The 27,088-nt window shown below is 34.5% G+C and overlaps 1 protein-coding gene across 4 annotated transcripts in view; it reads right to left on the reverse strand.

The window, feature by feature from the left end:
* Positions 1 to 27,088, reverse strand: part of RASAL2 (RAS protein activator like 2) — a 445,700-nt gene that overhangs the window by 294,934 nt on the left and 123,678 nt on the right. The window contains exon 1 of one of the 4 annotated variants that reach the window (XM_053606499.1): positions 14,003 to 14,813. The exons of the other annotated variants lie outside the window; for them this stretch is intronic. Coding sequence (XP_053462474.1) covers positions 14,003 to 14,597 — 595 coding nt within the window. The 5' untranslated portion in view covers positions 14,598 to 14,813. Of the gene's footprint in view, positions 1 to 14,002; positions 14,814 to 27,088 lie in introns of those variants that run through there. 4 annotated transcript variants of the gene reach the window in all.

Here is a 27,088-nt window from a genome sequence, read left to right on the forward strand (position 1 = left end):
CAAATGTTGAAATTATCTGAAAAATTTTAAGCAGACATCGTAAAATGCTTCACAATCATTTAGAAATCCTCTTGAAACAAATCAAAAAATAAAAGCTATAAAAAAGAACCATATGGAAATTAAAAAACTGAAAAAACTAAACAGAAAAAAATTCATGTGAATGGATTAATAGTAGAGTGGAGATTACAGAGGAAAGAATCAATAATTTTGAGGACAGATCAACAGAATTTACAGAACATAATAAGAGAAAAAAAGAGATGGAAAAAATTAATTGGAAAAAATCTCCAGAAACCTGTTGGGCAATATCAAAAGACCCAATTCCTATCACTGAAGTTCCAGAGGAGAAGAGGAAGAGTAAAGAAAAGAGTATTCAAAGATAATAATTTTGAAAATCTCCCCAATTTGGCAAAAGACATAAATCTCCAAATTCCAGAAGCCAAGTGAATCCCAAATAGAATAAACCTAAAGTTATCTATACCAAAACACATTATAATTAAACTTCTGAAAACAAAAGATAAAAATCTTGAAGTTAGTCAAAGAGAAATGAGAGAAATATCAATTCAAATAACAGCAGATTTCTCATTTGAAACCATGGAGGTCAGAAGGAAGGAGGGCAACATTTTTCAAGTCCTGAAAGAAGGTAAGTGAGAATTGCAAAATTTCTGGCTAAATAAATTATCCTTAAGAAATGAAGGGGAAATAAATAGTTTCAGACGAAGTAAAACTTTCAAAATTTGTTATTAGTAGACCTACTCTTAAGGAATCCCTAAAAGGAGTTCTTCAGAGAGAAAAGATATGATAAAGATGGAATTTTAGAGTATCAAGAAGAAAGCAAAAATAAAAAGAGCATAAATATGGGAACATATAATAATTATCCTCCTCATGGGTTTTATAAATCCCACTTACTGACTGAAGCAAAAATTAGACCATCCAATAGTCAAAACAATGATATTTAAAAGTAGGGAAGGCAGAGGAAACTAAATGGAAGGTTTACACACTTCACTCACAGCGATAAAATGCTGATAGCAATAAACTGTGATGTTGTAATCCTCTTGAAAGATGTATATTGTATGAACTATGAATATTATAATATCTAGAACAACTACTTAGAGAATTATTAAAAAACACTCAAAACACTATAAACAAATCAAGAAACAAACCTGTGGGTGCAATGAAGCAGCTCTTCACCCTGGTGCTCTGACTAGTGTTCTCTATGGGAGTAATCAGCTGAAGTGAAGAGAGAGCTAGAAGTATACACCACCACAGCAAGAGAATATAGAATCTTCAGAATGAAAAAAACTTTCCAGACTAAGGAACCCAGCTGTAACCTCGGCATGTACTTCTTTGCATGTATGTACGTACGTATGTATGTATGTACACAGGTATGTATATATGTATGTGTTTGTGAAGGGGATAGAAATTCATTTGTACTATTAAAGTCTGCATTTAACAGCTAGCCAAAGGAAGAAGTAACTTTGTCCAAAATATCGTATTGCTAAGTTGGCATATCACTTGCCACCCTATGCTCACTTTCCCAAGTATAATCCATAGTCACTCATCTCTAAGAGAGGAAGCAGGGGTATTAAGTAAATGTTACTGAATCTCACCTATGATCAAGGCTCAACTTATTCTAGTTAATTTATTTTTTTTGTTTGTTTTTTAAGCACAAGAGATTAACATTCTAGTTAATTTAAAGATAGAAGAACAGAGATATAAGATTAGTGGAAGACTCAAATCTGACCCTCAAGACTCTCCATTTTTAAATCCACAGCTGCCTTAAAAGATAAAAAGAGCTGCCTTCTGGGAATATAATTATCCCTACAGATGAAGTATTTCACCTCATATATAAAGTGAAATTATTTTTCCCATAACATACTTATCAGCACATGTGAAAAGGTTTGAAAATTACAAAAAAAAATATATAGCATTTTTGTTATTTCATAACATAGCTTGGAGATCTTTCAATATCTGTATCCAAGATCACTTCATTCTTTAGTAGTGACTCAGCACTCTGTATATTTTATCCCAAGTACAGCCACAAATTACATTAATAACATTCATTTATAGTATGTAAGTTCTAATTATATAGCGCTCCAGAAGGTGGCATGATTATTGAAACATAAATATTCAGGTGCATTCATAAATCAATCCTTTGCTTTCATTTTATTTGATAAATCATTTTTTCCTAAAATTCCAACTCATACTTTATGTTCTGAACTCTTTTTTTTTTTTCTTTATTGTTGAGGATTCATTAAGGGTACAATAAGCCAGGTTACACTGATTTCAATTGTTAGGTAAAGTCTCTCTTGCAATCATGTCTTGCCCCCAGAAAGTATGACACACACTAAGGCCCCACCCCCTATGTTCTGAACTCTTATTTAAAAACTGTACTGGCAGATTAGAACAATCTAACAAAAGGATACACCAGAAGAGCTTATTCTTCCAATAAATACAAAAATTAATGAAAATGTAAATATGTATAAGTAAATATAAATAAACTAGGGGTGCAATAAATAAAAATGAGGGAAGTTTATAAGAACTAATAGTTTTCTAATAATTTTTCCAGAAAGCATTATAATATAATATTTCTTTTCTTTTTTTTTTTTGCAGTTTTTGGCCGGAGCCGGGTTTGAACCGCCACCTCTGATATATGGGGCCAGCACTCTACTCCTATGAGCCACAGGCACTGCCCAATAATACAATATTTCTTAAAAGAAAGTAAAATATAAGGTAAAGGATGTCAATTTCCAATCACACAATTTTGTTTGCAAAAAGTACTCCAAATAAAACTTGTTTATTTTAATAACTTATTTTAATAACAAGTACATATATTTATAACTTAAATTTTCTTTAAAAGATTAAGAGTTTCTATTCATAAACTTTCATTTTTTTCAAGGTAAATTCCAAAATCGTCTCCAACAACACATGCATACATTAATTATTTACTTTGAAATTCTGATACTTGCTTTAAATAATTTATTTTAAGTGGTCTTTTCCCAATATCATTTAGTCTTAGATAAAAGGTTCCTTTGTGTTCTCATATTTGAAATGAATATAATGCTAAGAAAACTGTCTAAAAATAAGAAAATGAACCTATTAATGATGCTTATATGAACATTCTTTATCGGTTACGAAAACAATGAACATAAACTTCTAAAGAGCTAGGATTCACAAAAAAATATTAAGTTCTTTTTGCCTGAACAAAATGATACATCTAGAATTCTGCGAGAACAGAAAAGCATTGTTCAAACGAATACAATCTCAATCAAAGGACTAATAGCAACATTTTAGGCATAACTATCAGCCTAACAAATTAGAGTAATATGCTAAAGAAGATTAATAAACTAGCTACTCTGTAATATCCACTAGCAAATGACTTTGTTTGCTGTGGACAACAGGTATTCATAAAACACTGTTTGAAAAGCAAGGCCCTAAAGTCCTAAGTCACAGGACAAAAAGCAATCACAAAAATTTACATTAAATATAAAATAATCAAATATAAAAATTTTCGCTACATCAAATATTTTGTTTTATTATAGACTAAAAGATAGCAAGGCATGAAACTATTAAATATTTATAAAATAAAAATTTTTAATTAAAAAAGGTCATTTATCTAATTTTAATAAAATAAGAAAAGACATTTATTACACTCATTACTATTATTTATTACATTATTTTCGGGTAAGAACACCTCCATTCAACTCAAGGACCAGTTCTATTACAAGAGGATTTTTTTTTAAGACCCCTGGTTTAAGATGCCATCAAAAAGACAGAGGTAAATAAAACAAACACTAGAATTTCAGTGCCTTGTGTTCATATATTAGAATCATCACGAAGCATATTTTTATTCTGAGATTCTTGCATGTACCACTGGGAAATGAATGAGTTCCATCAGGTAGAATTTTCAACATTACCTTGAATAGAGAGTAATATCTACACACTTCGAATTAAAAAATGTTCACTATAACTTGCTTAATATGCCACCACTACTACTTGGGAACATTAATCATGCCTTTCCCAAAGAAAGCTTAGGGAATGGAATCACTATGAACCAACAACAGCTGTCATTATTGTACATAAATCTGAGTGATTTGTTGTGTATTTTTCTGTCAGTAGTATAAAATCTGCACTAGTATTTACAGTACATCTATAGTATATAAAGCAATGTACTTAAACACATACCAACCATGGACTTGGCCTCTCTTTTTTAAAAAGTTTAGATCTGGGAATAAAACCCACAAATGCTGACATCAACTCTTATGTCCTAACCACCAGATACCACTTTACTCCAGAACAACAAACCACACACATAGCATTCAAAATACCCTTTATTTGGACCAAGATTATGGTTATATACTGTGCTAACTTAAAATCAAATGGGCATCCCTTAAGCGTCAAGTTACTTTGAAATTTTGGTGGCACTATCTAAAACCATGGATAAAATACAGGATTTCTACTTTGTAAAGCTGAATAAAGTAATCATCATCAAATCTATAAATTAGGAGAAAAAGACACTTTAAGAAATTCTCAAAAAGAATTCCACATGAGAATGACAGGAAAAATACCTGTGGTTTACTGACTCAAGCTCAGTCAGTAAGAACCTGTGTACTCATACGGATAAAGTTTCATAATCATAGATTTAGAGTCATTACTCATCTTAATTCTTCTCTCTGCTTCCTCACAAAAACAAACTGGCGTTGAGTGTGAGAAATTGAGTAAAAAGTGCCTCAAGCAGAAGCAACTAGGAGGAAACTGTAGAACGCAGTGAGGGATAGTTATATTTTTAGCACACATGTAGGAAATTACTAATTACTGAAAGTATTTGATTAAGACTAAAATCTTACATATAACTATATACAAATATTTACTGAATATGTAGATCTAAAGCAAGAATAAAATAGCAAGATTATTAATGTTTAGATAACAAATGGAAAATTAAATGTGATTTAAGTTCTTAAAACACCAAATCATATATTGTATAATTCCATTCATATGACATCTACAGGCTAATCTGCAGAGAGAGTACATTAGTAGTTGCCTATGTCTGGTGTACGGGTCTCAGGGGAAAAAAATGGGGAGTAAGTGCCAATAGTACAGTTTCTTTTTAATGTAATGAAAAGGTTCTAAAATTGCAGTGTGATTACTCAACTTTGTGAATATACTAAGAACAACTATTTATCCTGTACAAAAGGGTAAATATTATGATTCCACTTATATGAGATATCTAAGTGTCAAATTCATACAGATAGAAAGTAGAAGTTTAGCAGGGGCTCTCAACCCTGAAGGCAGAATGGGGAGTTAGTGTTTACACTAACTAAAACTCTGTACCCACAGAGTAACAGAGTTTTAGTCTGGAAAGATAAAAAAGCCTGGAGATGAATGATGGTAATTGTGATTACAGTTGCACAGCAATGCGAATGTACTCACAGTCGCTGAACTGTATGCTTAAAAATGGTTAAAATGATAAAATTTTTGGTATGTATACATTATCATAATAAAAAAAATTGAACTGCATCATTTAAATAGGTGAACTGATGGTAGGTCAACTATATCTCAATAAAGCTGTTAAAAATATAAGGTATGTGTGTATGTATGCGTAAAAGTATGTGTGTATGTATGCTTGCCACCACAGTGGGTAGACTCCAAGTCTAAAATTGTAAAGGTGAAATAGCTCTGCTAACAGTCTGTATCCCCTGGAACAAAATGGCCAGATGTGCCCAGGCCAGGATGCTAGTCTTAACATTCTCATTACTCTCCCAATACCAATATATCTATAGCCTTAGGGATTTCATCCACTCATGTGGCTTCAATGTCCATATGTTGATGACTCCCAAATATATATGCTCGTATGGGAACTGACCTATGTTTCCGAACTTCTGTCCCTTTATTCCCCAATGCCCACTGGACAGATGTTCCCAGATTGCTGAGATCATGCTTAAAGGGAGCCACAAAATGGAGGCGTTTAGAGAGTACTGGGAGACACCACCTACTAGCCATGTGGTCTTGGAGAAGTGAATAAAACATTGAGACTCGACTTGCTTACTTTTTTTGTTTTTAAATTTCAGATTAATATATGGGTACAAATGATTAGGTTACAATGTTTGCATTTGTTAGGTAAAGTTCAAGTTGTAGCTGAGCCCTTCACCCAGGAGGTGTGCTATAATAACCCTACCTTGCACCCCTTAGATTAGAGTTTAAGAAACCCCTTCCCACCTCCCCTCTTTCTTCTTCCTCCCCCTTCTCCTTTACTTGAATTCAACTGTGGGTTGTTCTTCTTTTGTGAGTGGGTAGTAGTTCATCTATTAGTTGCTTACTTTTAAATGAGAACAACAACCTCGCGAACACAGTTATTCACGTAATTAAACAAGATAAATGCATATAAAGTACCTAGATGCTAAAACACCACTAATATAGAAATTTCTAAACACATGTTCACGACCTTCCACTTTGAAATTCCTCTTTATTCTCAAACTTAAAGATGTCACCACTTTTCTAATTCGTAAACCTTCATGTTATCACTGATTCTTATTTTTTCCGCGTTATTCTTTAATTTTTATAAATCTACCTCAGAAACATCTTTTTATTTGAGTCTCTACCCTCATTTATTACTGAAACTGCTTTACTAACGGCTTTGATCATGTCTCAAATTTTCATATAATATAATTTCATCTTGGCTGGGTGCCCATAGCTCAATGGTTAGGGCTCCAGCCACATGCACCCTGGGTGGTGGGTTCAAACCCGGCCCTGTTAAACAACAACAACAAAATAGCTGGGTGTTGTGGTGGGCACCTATAGACCCAGCGACTAAGGAGGCTGAGGCAAGAGAGTCACTTGAGCCTAAGAGTTTGAAGTTGCTGTGAGCTGTGATGCCACCACACTCTACAGAGGGTGACAAAGTGAGACTCTGTCTCAATTTTAAAAAATAAATAAATAATTTAATTTCATCTTACCATCATCAGTCCACTATTCTTTTTTTTTTTTTTGTAGAAACAGAGTTTTACTTTATCGCCCTCGGTAGAGTGCCATGGCATCACACAGCTCACAGCAACTTCCAACTCCTGGGCTTAGGCGATTCTCCTGCCTCAGCCTCCCGAGTAGCTGGGACTACAGGCGCCTGCCACAACGCCCGGCTATTTTTTTGTTGCGGTTTGGCCGGGGCCGGGTTTGAACCCGCCACCCTCGGTATATGGGGCCGGCGCCCTGCTCACTGAGCCACAGGCGCCTCCCCCAGTCCACTATTCTTATTAACCTAAGATTATCTTCTTAATAAAGCATAACTCCTACTTTAAAATGTTAACCTTTGACACCCAAAACCTTCACGTGGTGCTCCACATAAAAGACTTCAAATATTGAGCTTCACTTTCTTTTCGAGTTATAACTACCCTCCCACACACACACCACCCTCTACATTTTTTACTTTGTGAACTTCTCATCATCTTCTAGATGGACTGTGTGCCTTCACCCTGCTATGTCTAGATTACCCCTACTCCTTTCCTTAACCTCTCAGATTCTTACTAATCTAAATCTACTTCAAATGACATCTCACCAGGGACTGCGAATCATCTGTTTACATATCTGCTTCCTTACTATGTTGTAAAGGAACATACAATGTTCCTGGAGTGTGGATTTGGGTTATATATTCATTTCTGTATCAACCTCTATATCTAGGTGTGGAAGGAAAAGAGACAGGAATCCAATAAGGAAGAAAAGATTGGGGGCGGCGCCTGTGGCACAGTGAGTAGGGCGCCAGCTCCATATACCGAGAGTGGTAGGTTTGAACCCAGCCCCGGCCAAACTGCAACAAAAAATAGCCAGGGGTTGTAGTCCTAGCTGCTGGGGAGGCTGAGGCAAGAGAATTGCCTAAGTCCAGGGGCTGGAGGTTGCTGTGAGCTGTGATGCCACAGCACTCTACCCAGGGCGACCAAGTGAGAGGAGGGGGAGGGGGAGGGGGAGGAGGAGACAGAGCCTCACTCTATAGCTCCAGACTAGAGTGCCTTGGCATCAGCCTAGCTCATAGCTACCTCAAACTCTTGGGTTCAAGTGATCTTCCTGCCTCAGCTTCCTGCCTCAGTATCTGGGAGTATAGGCACTGCCGCAATGCCCAGCTAAGTTTTCTATTTTTAGCAAAGACAGGGGTCTCCCTCTTACTCAGGCTGGTCTCAAACTTCTGAGTTCACATAATCCTCCTGCCTCAGCCTCCCAGAGTGTTAAGATTATAGGCATGAACCACCACACCTGGCCAGTTACACTCATCTTTTAAATGTGTGTTTGAACCAGTGTGTGTTTGTATGCATGTGTGTGTGGGGCGGAAGTGTCAAGTTCTTTAGACTGAACTGTACTATGTAATACAAATACTGGAGTAAATGCCTGTGCAGAGGCCTCCTTTTCTTTTTTGGCAGTACCTCCTTTCTAACCTAGGGTCTGCATTAGTGGTTTCCTATCCCTTCATCATTCTTCATTCCCCATAAGGAAGAGACTGCCATTAGCCTAGAAGATTGGAATTCTGCTTCTATTTCTGCCAGTTACCATTTGTGAAATTATTTCCTTTTACATTTATATGTAATAGTAATTTCTTCCTTGTAGGGTGATGAATGAACCTTGAAAATGCTATGTAAATGATCATTTATTTTTGTTAAAAGAAGGTATTCTTATCAAAGTTGCTTTTACAGCATGTGGCAAGGTATGGGATTATTAAAACATAGATAGATGTCTTTAAGACTCTGTTAAGAAAATCAATATATTTCTGAATTGAAACCCACTGGTATTTGCTACTTTTCTTTCTCAATATGAACTGTAAGGTATGATTTACCTTAAATAATGCAGTATGTATTTAAAATACTTAAAATCGTCTTTGGGACACAGTAGTTGTTCAGTATATATATATTAACTATTATTTCTATTAATAAAATAGATTTACATGAATATTATTTTTAAAAAATCCAGGAATGTGAAAAAGAGGATATGTGGCTGTTGAATTTGTTATAATTACTGAAGGTAAATAAATTATAATACTTTAGTCTGAAATTGTGTGAATATGCACTTGGTTTGAGCATGCACATGTTCTTAGCATAAGGAAGTAATAATTCCTTTATATTATTGCTGAACACAATTACTCATGAAATTAGAGAGCAATGAAATATACTCAGAGTCCTAACTAATTTAAGAGGGAGACACTCAATGTCTTCATATTTTTATGTGTTCAACCTTCTCTTTGTACAATATATGTATTCTTATCTGATACAAATATGGGCCAAGTGATATAAAAAACACTTCTACTTCTTATAACTAAAAGTAATCCCAACTGTGTTTGGTACATGTCCAAATATGGAGCAACATACTTACAATAGGGAAAACAATTGAAATACAGAATAACATACTAACAAGTAAACAGATTATCACATATTAAATCAACAAAATACTGAATAGTCTACACAGGTTTGACTTACCAGCTATGTTAGAAGAAACTATGAAACTGTAAAAATCAATGGGCCGTAAGTGCTATGTATCTAATATATATAGCATTTAGAAAGTAGGTAGTTATTGGTAAGCATTCTCATTCCTAAATTATATTTGCTCCTGTTAGTAAGTAGAAATGAAAGCTTAAAAATATATAGGAAAGGCAATTAAATATATTCTATGTAGTTCTCCTTTCTGATTACCATTCACACTTTTTCTGTATGTCACAATAATAAGCAAACCTTCTCTCTGCAGTGTTCTGTTTTTAAACATCCCCTAAATTGGGAATTAGAAAATTTTATTTTTTTCTAGAAAAATTTCTTTTAATATCCTCATTCAATTTTAAATGAATCTTTCATAGAAAATCTATTAGGGAAAACCTTATACATAAACCAAACAACTATATATTGAGTTTTTGAGATATGGTTGTAGGTGCTGGGAACACAACATATTATTTTATTGGGTAACAACTTCCTCGCTTATCCTAGGAAATCTAGTAATCAAATCAGGAAAAAAATGAAGTACTCTATTAAGAAAATCATAAGGAAGATAAAATATATTTACTATTCATCAGATGGAAGTGGATTATCATAAAGGTCTTCATCCTCATCTTCACATTGAGTAGGCTGAGGAAGAGGAGGGGTTGGTCTTGCTGTCTCAGGATTGGCAGAGGCAGAAGAGGTGGAAAAGGGAGGGGTGCAGGAGAGGCGGTCACACTTGGTGTAACTTTGAAAAATAAGTCTGTATATAAGTGGACTGATGCAGTTCAAATCTGTGTTCAAGGATCAACTGTCATTCTATATTTAAAGTTTCAACAGACTAGCATAATTCTTCATTTTAAATAAATATATTTTGTCTAGTTTGCTGGGAGTGCCATAACAAAATATCACAAATGGGCAGCTTAACCAGAAATTTATTTTCTTACATTTCTGGAAGCTGGAAGTCTTAAGATGAAGGTGCCAGCAGAGTTGGTTCCTTCTTTGGCCTCTCTCCTCAGTAAGAAGATGGCAGATCTCTAGTGTGTTCACTTGGCCTTTTCTCTATGTATAGGTATGTCTCTTCCTCTTAATAATACACCAGTCCTTTTGGATTAGGGATTCACCTATATGACCTTACTTACCTTTACCTGCATAAGGGTCCTGTCTGTAAATACAGTCACATAAAAGGGTTAGGGCTTTAATATGTAAACTTTGGGGAGACACAGTTTAATCCATTAACACTGGAGAATAAGAGTCTCAATAACTGTAAGGTTGTTAATGCAAAATATTAGTATAAATAAGAAAGGAGACTTAACCCACAGAATGAAAAAAATATTAAGTGATATAGTCACCTTAGTGTTCAGACTTTCAAAAAAATTGTTAGAAAGTAACAGAGAAGGGCGGCGCCTGTGGCTCAAGGAGTAGGGCGCCGGTCCCATATGCCAGAGGTGGTAGGTTCAAACCTAGCCCCGGCCAAAAAAAAAAAAAAGTAACAGAGAAAAATAGACTTTCACTTTAAATTTGTATCTCGTTTTTCTCAGTATAAGTGTATATTTTTAATATAGTTGTGATTAGTATAAAATATGTGCTAAGTTGTCTTTTTTTTTATTTAAGACTGTTTCACATACATTCTCATCTATTGACCAATGGTAAAAACGGAAAAAACATTGGATTGTCTGATAATTTTTTACATTGAAATGCTGAAATAGTGTCTTGGACATTTCAGTTCTTCTTCTTTTTTTTTTTTTTGTATAACAGTTTCCACTTAGGGAAATCTTTTTGTTGTTGTTGCCTTATCTGGACTGTACCATGAATTATTTCCTTGGAATCTGAAGCATCTTGTATCTCATTGTATATTTTAAAGCTTCTGCTAGAAAAGGATAACATATTTGTAATGCCTATAACAATTTGTGAGTGTAGTTTTTGCCCCGTGACTTTGCCAAATTTGGATGTGCATATTCTGTTTTGTTTTGTTTGTGTGTGTATGTGTGTGTGTGTGTGTGTGTTTTCCTCAATGCATGGCATGAGGAAAAGGGAAAAATCTTTGGGTCGTATAAATGGTTTTTACCCATGCTATTTTCTAGTTACGTAGCTAAGAAAGTTTCTTATAACCTTTCTGAATCCCCTTTTCCTTGTCAATAAAATATGAGGTGATAGTAATAATTATCTTGTAGAATTTTTATAAATAGTAAATAAAATAAATTGCTTAGCTCATAGTTACTTAGCTAATAAAAGCTTGTATGATTATTACTTTAATAGGCATAGACTATTACTATTTTTAATATGGTAAGTAATTAATATTACATTTTTATTTTCCCTACTACTGATGTGGTACATTTTGCCATTAGATGGATTAATAGTTTCTTTGTAGTTTACATAGCAATATTTTATTAACTTGTTTCCATTATTTTAAATTGTAGCTTTTAAAATTACATTTATCTCAAATATTGTTTTCAAATACAATTTGAACAATTGCCTTTATTGTTTAGTGTTGTTTTTTTTTTAGATACTTTAAAATTTTGCATTTATGGGCGGCACCTGTGGCTCAAGGAGTAGGGCGCCGGCCCCATATGCTGGAGGTGGTGGGTTCAAACCCAGCCCCAGCCAAAAACCGCCAAAAAAAAAAAAATAAAATAAAATAAAATAAATTTTGCATTTACTATGATTTATCTCTGTTTTTCTATTTCTTATTTCATTATTTTGGTCCTTTATTTTCTTTTTTAATTATTTTCACCTGGATTTTCAGTTTAATGTATAGTTAGAACAATAACTTTATCCAATATTAAAAAGGTTTATTTAATTTTACCTCATATTTAAGCAAATCTAATTAATATAGCATTAGTAATAGTTTTAAGCTAATATTAGGTACAATCAATTTTTAAAAATAACTTGAATATTTTTGTTTACTTTCCTCATTCAATTTGCATCAAAGGCTCTATGAAAACTGTTCCTGAAAGTAAAATTTTCTCGTGCTTTTAGTCTTAGTCAGCGGTTCTCAACCTGTGGGTTGCAACCCCTTTGTAACATTGAAAATCCATCCTGCATATCAGATATTTACATTATGATTCATAAAAGTAGAAAATTACAGTTAGGAAGTAGCAACGAAAATAATTTTGTGGTTGGGGGTCATCACAACATGAGGAATATTTTATATCTCCTTAAGAATATTTTATATTCCCATTAAGTAGATCATAAATGTGTAAACAGCAGGGATACACTATCACAACACCTCACACATAAGGGGCAATCAGTAGCAGCTTGGCACATTTGCTAAAAACTAAAAGTGAACCACATAAATCCAAAAAATGGCTACAAATATACATATTTTTTAAAGCATAGATTCTTTTCTCAAATACACATTTTTTTTTCTAAATGCACATGTTAATAATTGAGAGGCAAATCAAAAAAGATTCTTCTCTTGGTTATCTATTTACCAAGTGCATGAAGAAATATATACACTTAATAGTTATCATTAAAATTCACTAAGCAAAGGAAAACCTAGTTAGGACAGGTTTTAGAAGAAATACTGAATTTTTGAACACATGTTCATTTGGAAAATTATTTCAGTTTTCACTGCAATGTCACTATTTGGCACTGTTCAACTTTATAAGGAATTAAATTATAGCCCAATAATGAAATTCTTCAACAATTTCCACAATTTTAGAAAGAGTTTAAACTTCTGATGATGCGTTCAATCTCCCAATGATGATAAGCTAAAATTTTCTTAATGGTATAAGAGTTTGTCAAAAAATGATCTCAAATGGATGAAAGTTAAGTTGTTAAAAACAAACAAACAAAAAAAAACAGGCCCTAAGTCATGACTAAAATAGTTCATCAGATATGGTCAACCATTTCTAAGGTAATCAGATAAAAAAATTAAGAATTGTGGGTTTTTTGACTTTAACAAAGCTATAATCAATACAAAATGTATCTTTAAATTTAAGCAAATCTTGAGGTTTTCAAAAAAAATCGATGATCCTGTTAATTAAAATGAATCAAACACAAATTTCTATTTTGTGATCTAAACAAATATTCAAGGTTTGCATCCTTGGCTTCCATATTCAAATTGTATGTTTTTATATATACATCAAAATCCCACCTTTTTAAAAGCTATCAATACAATTTTGCTCTATATACTTCTAATAACATCTGTTAATTTTAAAACAATTTTTATGACAAGATAATAGTAGATACTATGTTTTTTTCAATTGTCTTGAAAAATTATTTGATTACTTCTTCCTCTAAACTGCACTTAATCTGAAAAAGTAGATTAATGGGGATAAATGAGGGTTAAAAAAACCTTTTTTACATAAGCCCAAAATAGAATTCAAAAATTAACATCATGAAAAAATTTCTTAAATTAACCAAATTCATTCATTTTTTATTATTCATCATCATTGAAAGAGTTTCTGAAGCAATGGTTATCACTTTTTTAAAATTGTACAAATTAAGCTTATTTTATAATGAGCAAATAAAATGCTTTTGCTGATTATAAAAAACAAATAATTAAAATTAATAGTAATTAAATCTGAGGCATCCCACTTTCCCCTTTATCCATCACAATATACCTTCTCTCAGTAGCTCATTGGGTGATTCTCCTTTTAGATTCAGCATCCTGGAGAAGCCATTGGAAAGAGTTGAGAAAATGCCACGGATAAAATATCCCTGCTGCTCTGACTCAACTGACCCCATTGAAGTTGGCCATGGTCTAACAAATCTGATACTGCAGCGGGGTTCAGGTTCTGAAATAGATCTGGTGAATGGAGCCCGAAGGAACTGGTTGTTGACCAGGTTTGGCGTCTCTGTTGATGTTCCAAGGACCTCGTGAGCAGAGGAAGAAGCATTATTTCCAACCATCTTTGGCAGGACCTTTTGTTGTTGTTCAAGCAGGTCTCGTTTATTACTTTGCAATATCTCTCTTTTACACCCTTTCCACCTAAAGCTGGGATGTGTCTGCCACCGGTAAGCACCCAGTGTCTTTCCTAGATTAGAAACAGCATGTTCATTTTTCTTCTTGCTTTTCACTGGACTACAGCATGGGTAATTCTTTAAACTGGGTCCTATATCTGAATTTGCATAAGCAGGTTCTGACAAAGATCTTCGATAGCTTGGAGGACAAGATGATGTTTGTTTTTTAAAGATGCTGATCTTCCACAACTCCATTTTTTAACAGCTTCTCTAAACTTTGTCTCTACTCAGTAGTCTTTGCAGCTGAACCACACTTGTCTGTGCAGTCCAAAACATTCGACTGCTTAAGCAGCTTTCTTTGTGTGGCTTTGAACCACAGAGCAGATGTTGCTGCTTAAGAGCTGGTGTCATGTTATTACTCCATTTTCCCAGATCTTCAAAATTTCAGCAGCACCTAAAAACCTCCTGCCTGAAACAAATTTTATCTTCAGAGTAGAGAGAAAGTAAAGATTTCCAAAAGACCATCTCACTTCCTATGTAGGTTACTTTTCTGTACTAGGTTTTCAGGAAATGATTTTTTTAAAAAATAAGAAGTGAAAAAAGCAACAAACCCCACAGACACCTTTATGGACTAATGTTCATCATGCAAATGATAGTGAGTTAAAAACAGATTGTGAAAGTACTCAAACTGACATCCACACATTCAGGAAGACTAAAAAAGAAACTTGCGGGTGGTGCCTCTGGCTCAGTGAGTAGGGTGCTGGTCCCATATATCGAGGGTGGTGGGTTCAAACCCCACACTGGCCAAAATGCAACAAAAAAATAAAAGTAAAAATATTAAAAAAGGAAAGAAAGAAACTTGCCTAAAAGTTTCCTATTGGACTGACAACCCTTCAGAAGAATTAAGTTTCATTTCAGAAATTTAATTCCAAGCCAATAAATACTACTTATACTATAACATTTTTCAAACTTAATATTGTTTTTCAATAAATAGGTAAAGTTACGTATTATTTTATTCAAGGTGGCACTAGAAGAGGAATGAAAAAAAGCCAAAAGAAAGCCAAAACTTAAAATGATTTTTTAATGTAACTGTACTCTGGAGAATTGAAAAAGTATAAATGGGTAGAAAAAAAGAGCAGGGGCAGAGGGCATTTGCTATGAACTATAGCAAAGGAAAAGGAAACTCTTGAGGCAAGATCTTGTGGCAGCTGGAACACAGGAACATACATACTTTATTTCTAGAAAAGGAAAGTTTGTTATGTAAATCTAATTGGGATAAGCTGACTGGAAAAATATTCTCTATCTGTTTAACCAAAAAAATTCCTTTATTCCTCTTTGCGCTCCTTACAACTTGAAAAAAAAGAGCTGACTATTTAAAATTGTGTTGAAGCAAGTACCTTATATTGAACCAAGATCATGGAGTGCCAAGGTTTTTGGCTAGTTAAGTTTTTTTTCAACTGTCTGCTCATAAACCCCTGAAAATAGGGGTTTCAAATGGAAACCATGACAGACTTCAGACCACCAATAAAAGAGGTATAACAGGGCAATCAAAGTTACTTTGCAAGTTGTTTAAAAAATGATTTCATCTGACAAACTAAAAAACTATCCACTTATTCTAATCACAGAATCTGTGCAATGAAAAAGAGTTCTCATTTTATTTTTCTCTTCTTATGGTAAAAATACTAAAGAAATTTAGAATTTCTATTCCTTAAACATATTAAATGTTCTATTTATTTCTATTATCATAAAGCAATAACCTCATTTTCATTTGTTTATACAGTCTCTAAATTTACATATTTGTATATTAAAGAGATTAAGTATTTGGCATTCTCAAAAACATATTAGAGGATCTTACAATCTTAGTTTTTCCCCTTATTTTAAAAAAACCTATAAATGTGAATATGCATAAAGAAACATTAAGTTTTAGCCTCTATTTAACCATATATCACATCATCGACAGAATGTAACCTATGAGGAAAAACATATCTAAATATATGTAAACTATAAATATTGTAAAAGAAATCACGAGAGAATATTTTTGTGACCTGTAAGTAGGGAAAGTTTTCTTAAGACACAGAAAGCAAAAACCATGATAGGAAAACAATAAACATCCTTCATAAATTTAACAACTTCTATTCAGTAGGAGAGATCATTTAAAAAATCAACAGTACAAAATGGGAGAAAATACTCACAATACAAACATCTCAAACCATTTATACCAGAATATACAAAAGACTCCTACAACTTATTAGTAAAACTAAAAACCAACTTTTTAAAAGCAGGCAAAAGAATTGAACACTTCACACAGAAAACTATATTAATGGCCAATAAGCATATGAAAAAGTACTTAACTTGATTAGTAATTAGAGAAATGTAAATTATAACCACAATGAAATTTCACTGATATCCACTAGAATGGCTAACATTGAAAGGAATTATAAAACCAGATGTTAATGAGGATGGGGAGCAACCAGAAGTCTCATGCTTGCTAATGGAGGCATAAAATGGTATAATTACTATGGAGTAAGTTAAACATACCCTGTAACCTGGCAATTAAACTTATTACTCAAGAAGTTAGAATATATATATATATATACACACACACACACACAATATATATACTTCTACCTGAATATTCATAGCAGTTTTATTTATAATAGCCATTAGATGAAAACTCAAGTATACATCACAACAGAATAAATTGCGGTATTCTCATATAGCAGAATACTATCCAGCCATAAAACGAATGAACAATTAATTCACAAAACAATGTGGATAAATTTTGCAGCTAACAAAAGAAGATGACTACAAAAGAATATATAAGGTATGATTCCATTTATATGGAGTTCTAAAGTAGATAATAGCACTATTAGTTAAAAAGGGGAACCAGGAAACTTTTCAGGATGATGGAAACTTTCAAGTCTTGATAAGGATATGAATTAGGAGGGTTTATGTATTTGTCAAAACTCATCCAATTGTTTCCTTAAGATTTATGCATGCCACCATAATTAAATTTTACCTTAAAAAATTGTAAGCAACATTGACTCCAATAGTTAATAGGTTTACAGCTCAGCAAGCCCAAAACCACTTTCTGTATATTCTAAGCTTGAGGAAAGGAGTAAATATATTAAAAAGAATGAATAATGAATGAATGAACAAATGACTGAATATCAATACTGGAACAAACTGACATTATATGCTTCCTGATATGATGAACTGTGAAGAATACAGTTATCACTTCTGCATTATTCCTGCCAAAAATACAGAACCTACATCTAGTCGTGAGCAATATCAGACAACCCCAAATTAAAAAACATTCTACAAAATAACTATCTTTCTCACCTCAAAAATGTCAAGGTCAGAAAAACAAGGAGACTACAGAATTTTTTCAGTTTAAAGGAGACTAAAGAAAGACAATTAAAAGCAAAGCATGCTTTTGAATTGGATTCTGAACTAGTGGGAATAACAGCTATAAAAGACATTATTGGGAAAAAGGACAAAATTTGAACATGGATTGTGGATAACAGAATATACCAATGTTAAAAATCTTCATTTTAATAATTTTACTGTGGTTATGTAAGAGAATGTTCACATTCTTAAGATAACATAGACACAAGTATTTAGGTCAGGTAGAGTGACTCACACCTATAATCTCAGCACTTTGGTAGGATCACTTGAAGCTAGAAGTTCAAGACCAGACTAGGTAACAGCGAGACCATCCCCACAAAAATTAAATAATTAGCCAGGCATGGTGGAGCACGCCTACAGTCCTAGCTACAGGAGTCTGAGGCAGAAGGATGGCTTGAGCTCAGGAATTCGAGGTTACGGTAAGCTATCATTGCCTGCTGTACTTCAGCCTGGGTGACAGAGTAAGGCCAAAACCCTTTAGAAAGAAAGAGAAAGGGGAAGGAGGGAAGAAAAAAGGTAGGTAGACAGTAGGTAGACATTTAAGGGTAGAGGGTCACAATGTTTTCAACATATTCTAAAATGATTCAGGAAAAAACTACATACAAGGGTCAATAAAATATGATAAAGCAAATGGGAGAAAATGTACATAATTGTTGAATCTATGTAAATGGTATATGAGAGTTTCTTGCATTTGTGCAAATTGTCTCTACATTTGAAATTATATCAAAACATCACATAAGTAAATTTTTAAAAATTTTACAATGACTCCCCATTCTCAGTGGAGAATTAAAGCTATAATTTTAAGAAAAGTTGCATAGTGGGAATAGAATGAGTTCTGAAATCAACATTGTAAAATTCAGAGACTTAATGTTGAATGAGAAAATATTCATATACCAAATAAGTAAGGTTAACAGTTAAGAAGAATTATGATAGTTTCTAAACCATCAACTCAATTTTTTTGGAAAACTACAATTCTTTTAACCATAAGCTTCCATATTTAATTGAGGAATATGGAACTGGAAAGCATTAAATAACAGAAAAACAATCAAGTGAAATCAGAAAGCAGAAAGCACTACAGATTGAGGAAGTGAGACTCACACAAAGGAACAAAGAAGTAAAGGAGATGATTCAGCTCTCTCACAGCTGGCTAAAGTTTAATTTGATTTTAAATTATCACCTATCATCACCAAAGTCTATCGTCATTTATGTTACTTCTTCAAGCTTTATCTTCAATATGAATTTCAAATAATAACTAGCATTCTTCATTTTCTGAATTTTCTCACATATACATGCATAATTGAATTTATGAATTTAAAAACACCATAGGATATATAATTTCTTAAAACTAGAAACAATGACACTTGTACCACTGCATTACTATATTCATTGAGAAACCTACTATAAAACTGGCTGCTGTTTCAAGTATCAGAACAAGAACAGTTCTGCCACTTCTAGTAGCAACTAATTACTTTTACATTTTCTTAATAATAATTTGTAATATTTAAAGTACAGTTTTAAGAACCATCTGGTTGCTAAGTCAAAATAACATTTAAATTCTCTGAATAAATATGCAAGTATGTAAATTAACAGTCATATTTCAAATTATTATTGAGCATCTACCACTTATCAGGCACGGTACCAAGACTAGAAGAACAAAGAACAGGACATTTTCAGTCATCAGGAAAGGCTTACATTAGGAAATGGAAAATGTAGAATGTTAGGAAAGTGAATAGCAAGGGGATTTTTATGAAATCTAAGGCGTAAAAGATGGAACTGATTTCTTTTGAGAATCTTTTGATCTGTATTCAATTCTTCCATAATTAACATGCATTCCAAAAAATCACTACACTAAAAAATTGTACAGTAAAACTACAGAGCTTATGGGGAAGATGGAGGTAGGGGACTAACATTCAGAAAGTTCAACAATGTCACATGAAAAACAAGACAAAAATCTAATAAAACTGTAGCACTGTTTTAACACATGTGAACTTCTTTTGCTACCTGGTGTGTTAAAAATCAGGTAAAAATTCACAGGAGATCCTACCACTGTAAGGCACAATAAAAGAAGGGGGATGTGGCTCTTATCCTTAGTAAATTCGCTCCTTAATTCAAACATTTTTTGTGTTTTTATTTTCTTCTTCTTCCCTAAATCAGAACAAGAAACAAAAAGCCAAACTCATGATATGGGCACAAGGGAATAGCCCGCCCCCGCCCCCCCCAAATAAAGCAACAACTCCGCTTCTAGACCAGTGCTTCTCACACTGTGATACATGGATGAATCATGTAGATTTCAATTTAGGGCAAGTGGAGTAGAGTAGGCCCTGAGAATCTACGTTTCTAAGCTACTAGCCTAGGTAATGCCTATGCCACTGGTCCATGGAACAAATTGTGAATAACATGCTGTAAATAGATTTTAACAGGACTAAAGAAGTTCTCAAGACTCCTGTATGAGTCAGTTAGGGTCACAAAATGGAAAAATAGATTTTGAGACAAAGGAGAATATGTGCCTGAAATGTTCTGTAGAACTGTATGTATCACATAGAGGTGTAGGCAGTGCTCATGGTAGTATGCTAAGAAATAAAGATAGAGTAATGCTAGCCAAACTTCTTCCTAAAGACAGCAAAGATGATCTATAACATATAAATAAAGCACAATTAAAAATCCAACAATCTTCTGCATTTACATTCTTACTAATGTGTAAACAAGTGTATATATACACACGTATACAGTATCTATAAATTGCAGAACTTCTGTGCAATTTCCCTGATTCAATAATTTACACTGTATGCCTATATCAAAACATCATGTTCTCTTTCTATACACACACACACACAAAAAATTTTTTTAATTGCACACAAACTTTATGGACACAGTATATATATGGTTTATACATACACAACTATTATATACATGGTTTATACACACACAACTATTATATACTCATAATAATTAAAAATGAAAGTCTTAAATTATTTTTAAACAAAGGACAAGGGCCTCCCTAGGTTGCCAAGGCTAGAGTGCAGTGGCATCATCATAGCTCACAGCAACCTCAAACTCTTGGGCTCAAGTGATGCTCTTGTCTCAGCCTCCCTAGTAGTTGAGGCCACAGGTACCCACCACAACACCCAGCTAGTTTTTCTATTCTTCATTGACGTGAGGACTCTCTTTGCTCAGGCTGGTCTTGAAATCCTGAGCTCAGGTGATGCACCTGCCTCACTCAGTCTCCCAGAGTGCTACGATTACAGGTGTGAGGCACTGCGCCTGGCAGAGACAAGTTCTTGCTGTATGGCCTAGGCTGGTCAGCAACTCCTGGTCTCAAGCTATCTTCCCACCTCAGCCTCCCAAACCACTGTGATTACAGGTGTGAGCCATCACACTGTAGTACTTTATAATGAAAGGAAATGAGGCAAGTGTCCATAACCATTGATAAGAAAGTGACTAAATAAATCATGCACATATTCATACACACACAATAAAACACACATATTATGCATAGCCTACAAAAAAACACCACAAACTTTTAAGAGTGATTACCTGTGGGAAGTACAGCAAAGAAAGCACCTTGGACCTTTAGTTTTAATTTTTAACCATTAAAAATGTTTATGGTGGGCAGCGCCTGTGGCTCAGTGAGTAGGGCGCCAGTCCAATATACTGAGGGTAGCAGGTTCAAACCCAGCCCCCGCCAAACTGCAACAAAAAATAAACAAGCGTTGTGGGCGCCTGTAGTCCCGGCTACTCATAAGGCTGAGGCAAGAGAATCGCCTAAGCCCAAGAGCTGGAGGTTGCTGTGAGCTGTGACACCAATGACACTCTACCGAGGGCGACAAAGTGTTTGTTAAATAAACAAACAAAAAAATATTTATGGTTAAAACTAAGGGATAAATGTATATGGAAAAAGGTTCAAGACACAGACTAGAAAAGGAAAATACACTATAAAAAGCAGAGCATGAGGGCGGTGCCTGTGGCTCAGTCGGTAAGGCGCCGGCCCCATATACCAAGGGTGACGGGTTCAAACCCGGCCCCGGCCAAACTGCAACCAAAAAAATAGCCAGGCGTTGTGGCTGGCGCCTGTGGTCCCAGCTACTCGGGAGGCTGAAGCAAGAGAATCGCTTAAGCCCAGGAGTTGGAGGTTGCTGTGAGCTGTGTGAGGCCACGGCACTCTACCGAGGGCCATAAAGTGAGACTCTGTCTCTACAAAAAAAAAAAAAAAAGCAGAGCATGATCTTTTGTTAAAGATGATCACTGATATGTTAATATGTGGATAGTAGAACCATATGCATCAAGAGAAAATCTTTTATTTTCTTTTAGAATTATAGGTAACACTTTTTATATTATTGATTTCTGTAGTATATGGTATTTTATAATAAAATGTTTTTATTCCTTTGAAAATAGAAAAATTTAATATATATGTATTTAAAATCTATACACAGTAAAAATTAAAACCTTAGTACTAAACTACAGAATCAGAATTACAGAACAGAGAATTGGCTAAATCACACAATCAACTAAACTGAATCTTTCATATTATAAATAATCCAAAAAAGACAGAAAGAAGGAGTTTTTCCATAACTACTTAGTTAACACCAAAAAGGTAAGAACACAGGTATATCCTAATTTCTAGTTCAGGACTCCATAACCTGCTCAAATTAGCATTTTCCAAACTAGGACCCATAGAACACATTTAAGAAGTTCGGGCTTAAACAGCATAGCTGTGACATTAAGTCTTAGATATTCTACTAGTATTTATTAGTTTATGACTTGCTAAACGCTCAGATGATTGTTAGCAATTTTTCCAACAATAAAGTATTTTTAATTAAGGTTGTACGTCTTTTACATGTTACTGCAGACTTAACAGATTACAGTATAGTGTAAACATAACTTTTATACATACTGAGAAGCCAAAAACTTCACATGACTTACCTTATTATTATACTCACTTTATTGCGATATTTACTTTATTGTAGTGGTCTGAAACCAAATCCATAGTATCTCTGACATATGTCTGTACATTTGTCAAAATTCATAAAATATACAACATCTCTAATGAAACCTAATGCGTCTATGGACTTTGGATGGTAAAAGGTTTGTCAATCTAACATCATTCATTTTAACAATTTTCTGGTGTGAGATGATGATAGTGGAGGAAGCTATGGAGGGGGAATACTAGGTAAATAAAAATTCTTTGTACTTTCTCCTCAATTTTGTGTCAACCTAATAGTTCTTAAAAAAATAGTCTATTTTTTAAAAATTAAGGATGCCACTTCTTGTTGCTTCATGGTTTCCATAGAACACTTTTATAACTGCTACAGTCTCTACATTTGTTTCAACTCTTTTATCTCCTTCAATTATTTTTACCATAATTGATTGGACTCAATAAAATATTCTTTACACCAAAAGTAATAATAAACTCAAATGATCACATTCTTTATTTTTTTCTCTCTAATTTTATGTTAATTTTACAGCTGTAGTTATACATGCATCTAGAGATGTCCTTTTGGACCATTAATTTAAGACTTATACAGTAAAAACAGGCCTCAGGAAGAGAACACAAAATGTCACAAATTTCTTCCATGGTTTATGTAAAATACATTGTAGGTCAGGCATGGTGGCTCATGTCTGTAGTCCTAGCACCCTAGGAGGCTGAGGCAGGTAGACAGCTTCAGCTGAGGAACTGGAGATCAGCCTGAGCAAGAACAAGATCCTGTCTCTATTAAAAATAGAAAAACTAGCCAGGCGTTGTGGTGTGCACCTATAGTCCCAGCTACTTGGGAGACTGTGGCAAGGAGGACTGCTTGAGCCCAGGAGTTTGAGGTTGTTGTGAGCTATGATGATACAGCACTCTACCCAGGGGAGGGAGGGGGGACATACATTGTAACATTGTAGCTGGGCATGGTGGCTCACACCTACAATCTTAGCATGCCAGGAGGCCAAGGTGGGAGGAGTGCTTGAGGTTAGGAGTTTGAAACCAGCTAAGGAAGAGCAAGACCCCATTTCTATTAAAAATAGAAAAACTAGCTGGACATCATGGCATGTACTCCAAGTGTCAGCTATTTGGGAAGCTGAGGCAGAAGGATCAAACTGATCCCAGGAGTTTGAGGTTGCTGTGAGCTATGAGCAACAGAGTGAGACTGGGCACTCTGTGCCTGGGCAACAGAGTGAGACTCTGTATCAAAAACAAAACAGAATACTGTATATCAATGACAAGATCAAATCCATTTAAACTCAAAAAAAAAAAGTAAATTTCCACATCTGACTTATAACTCTACTTCATATTTAACTAATACAAACGGAAGACTTAGAGTAGACAATATAGTGAATTTGATGATGTAAGACTATAAAACTGTAACTATAAAATCTGAGACCAGGTCTTTCCTAAGGACTTCTAAGTTAACCCAACCCTTTCCTCTCATTGTCAATCTCTAAAATGAGTATTAGAGCAAAAAATTTCAAGAGCATTTTACTAAGTTACTACTTGGGATCATAGGTTGGGAAAACAGAAAATATGTTGTACTAAACAGATTGTTATTTTGCTGAAATTATTTTGCAGAAGAACACATCTTTATTCTCTTGGATCTTTCTCATGTAAGTAATAAATTCATATTTAAAACTTTAGGTACAACTAGAAAGATGCTAGAAGTCTTCCAGTCTAATTATTCCTACTTACTAATTTAGTGATAATCCTTTGTATCTTTAGCAAGTTAAAGAGGCCAGGTGAAATAACTCCTAAATTGTCAAAGCTGATTTTGTCAAAGTAAACATAATACTTTTCTATGCTTTTTTTTTTTTGGAGTGGGGGCGCGCGAGAGGGACAGAGTCTCACTATGTTGCCCTCAGTAGAGTGCTGTGGTGTCCTAGGTCACAGCAACCTCAAACTCCTGGGCTTAAGTGATTCTCTTGCCTCAGCCTCCCAAGTAGCTGGGACTACAGGTGCCCACCACAATGCCTGGCTGTTTTGTTGTTGTTGTTCTTTTAGTTATTGTTGTTTATTTTTTATTTTATTTATTGTTATTTTTTTTGGAGACAGAGTCTCACCATGTCACCCTCGGTAGAGTGCCATGGCATCACAGCTCACTGCTGCGATCTCAAACTCTTGGGCCTAAGCGATTCTCTTGCCTCAGCCTCCCAAGCAGCTAGGACTATAGGCACCTACAACAATGCCTGGCTTTTTTTTTTTTTTTTTTTTTTTTTAGCTACAGTTGTCATTGTTGTTCGGCAGGCCCAGGCTGAGTTCGAACCCGCCAGCCCCAGGATATGTACCAGGCACCTTAACCACTGAGCTACAGGTGCTGAGGCAAACTTTTCTGTTTTTGAGGAGAGGAAAAGAGCTGGGGGAGAAGAAACTATCTTTATGACTTTCTAATCCTCCTATTATAAAAGTCCTTAGTATACTGGGATAATAAGCTCAAGTTTTACAGACAGACAAACCTGGAGTATAAGTAAACTAGCTACTCAACAAACATCCAAATCTTACCAATGAGTTGGTTAAACAAAATAGAAGTTCATTTCCCACACTGGTCCAAAGGAGTATTCGGGATCGCACATGGTCCAATGGAATATTCAGGATTTAGGCTTCTTCCCCCCCCAGCCTCCACTGCATTTTTTTCCATCCAACAAATACAACAGAGAATAAGAGAGAGAACGAACAACCCATAGAAGGTTTTATGGAGCCAGCTTGAAAGTGGTATACATCACTTTCACCCATATTCTCTTGGTTAGACTCAGACACATGGCCACAGCTAATGGAAGACAGCCTGAGAAATGTAGCCTAGCTCCATTCCCAAAGCAAAGAAACAAACAAAAAACAAGTATATTGAGCACCTGAACTGTTTCTGCCACGTGTGAATACATACATTGGCCTACTACTATAGTTGAGTGATTTGAAGCAAATTACTTAATATTCAAATATAAGTTTCTTTACCTATAAGATAGGAGCAAAAGTGCCAAATGAGAGAGGAGAGCTAATACACCCTTACTTTTGCTACCAGAAGTTAGTTTACTTTTAACTATTACTTACACATGAGAAAATCAACTTACGCATGAAATAACATTTGAAGAAAAAGTTCCACAGCTTAAATTAAAGTTTGAAAATACCTGGACTATAGCAACAACAAAGTTGCCTTTACAAAAAAGGTTAGAATAAATGCATGACCAGAGCAGTTAATATGTCTCATTTAATATACTATCTGCTTGAGGGCCAGATTACCTTAGTAGGTATCATTAGTAGGTATAAGTGCAAAATAAAAATATATAGATCCAAGAGATGTCACTGATTAAAATGTTTAAGTTTTAACCAATGGCATCTTTTCTGTGCAACCTTATCCCAGCTGCTCAAAGGTATTTGTTTTCATCTTTTGGTTTAATTTGCAATTTATTTTCTATGACCTGGTTCAGTGAGGTTTCCAAATAGCTAAGTTCCAAATAAGTCAAATTATACCATAGTTTGGGTAGCTACAGTAACTATTACTATAAAAAGATACAAGTTAATCTCCTTATCTTCCTACATTTAGATGGAAATACAGTAGAATCTCCATAGTTGACCACCTCCCTACATTTACTACTTCTGTAAGTTGACCTAATTTTCATAGACCAGACATGTACCACACGCACTCAATGTTAGTTCCTTATGTTGACCACCTCCATATGTTGACCAGTTTGTTACAATCCCTTGGGTGGTCAATTTACAGAGGTTCTACTCTATATTCTTTTCATGGTTTGGGTCCCCCCACCCCAGGTATAAAATGTATAAGGTCCACATACCTAAAATATACAATTCAATGCGTCCTCATGTATGCATATTCACCACCCAAATCACCACACAGAATATTTCCAGGATCCTAGAAGGCTCTCTCAACCTTTTTCCTAATCTTTTGGAGGTGGTGTCTCTAAAAAGTAATTAGGTCATGAGGATGAAATCTACATGTATCAGAAGAACAAACAAGAGAAAGCCCTACTATGCCAGAACACAATGAGAAGATAGTCATCTGCAAATCAGGAAGCAGGCTCTCACCAGACATTGGATCTGCCAGCACTTTGATCTTGGACTTCCCAAACTCCAGAGAAATAAATGTTTATTGTTAAGTCAGCCAGTTTGGTTTTTTATTATAGTTTGTTGTAGCATCCTGAACTAAGACATGCAATCTTCTCTTTTATACAGGTGTACATTCATATAATTCTCCTAGGGATTACATCCAAAAAAGTACCCTTTATCTCTTAAGTGCTACAGTCCACAAGTGGTAGCAGTATTCTAAGATTATTTGTTAACACAGATACCTTCTCTCAATTTCCTAATATCATTTAGAACTACAATTATAATGCTGTATACATTCTTCTTGTCATCT

This window comes from Nycticebus coucang, chromosome 10, assembly GCF_027406575.1.
Source record: "Nycticebus coucang isolate mNycCou1 chromosome 10, mNycCou1.pri, whole genome shotgun sequence".
NCBI classification, from domain to species: Eukaryota; Metazoa; Chordata; class Mammalia; order Primates; family Lorisidae; genus Nycticebus; species Nycticebus coucang.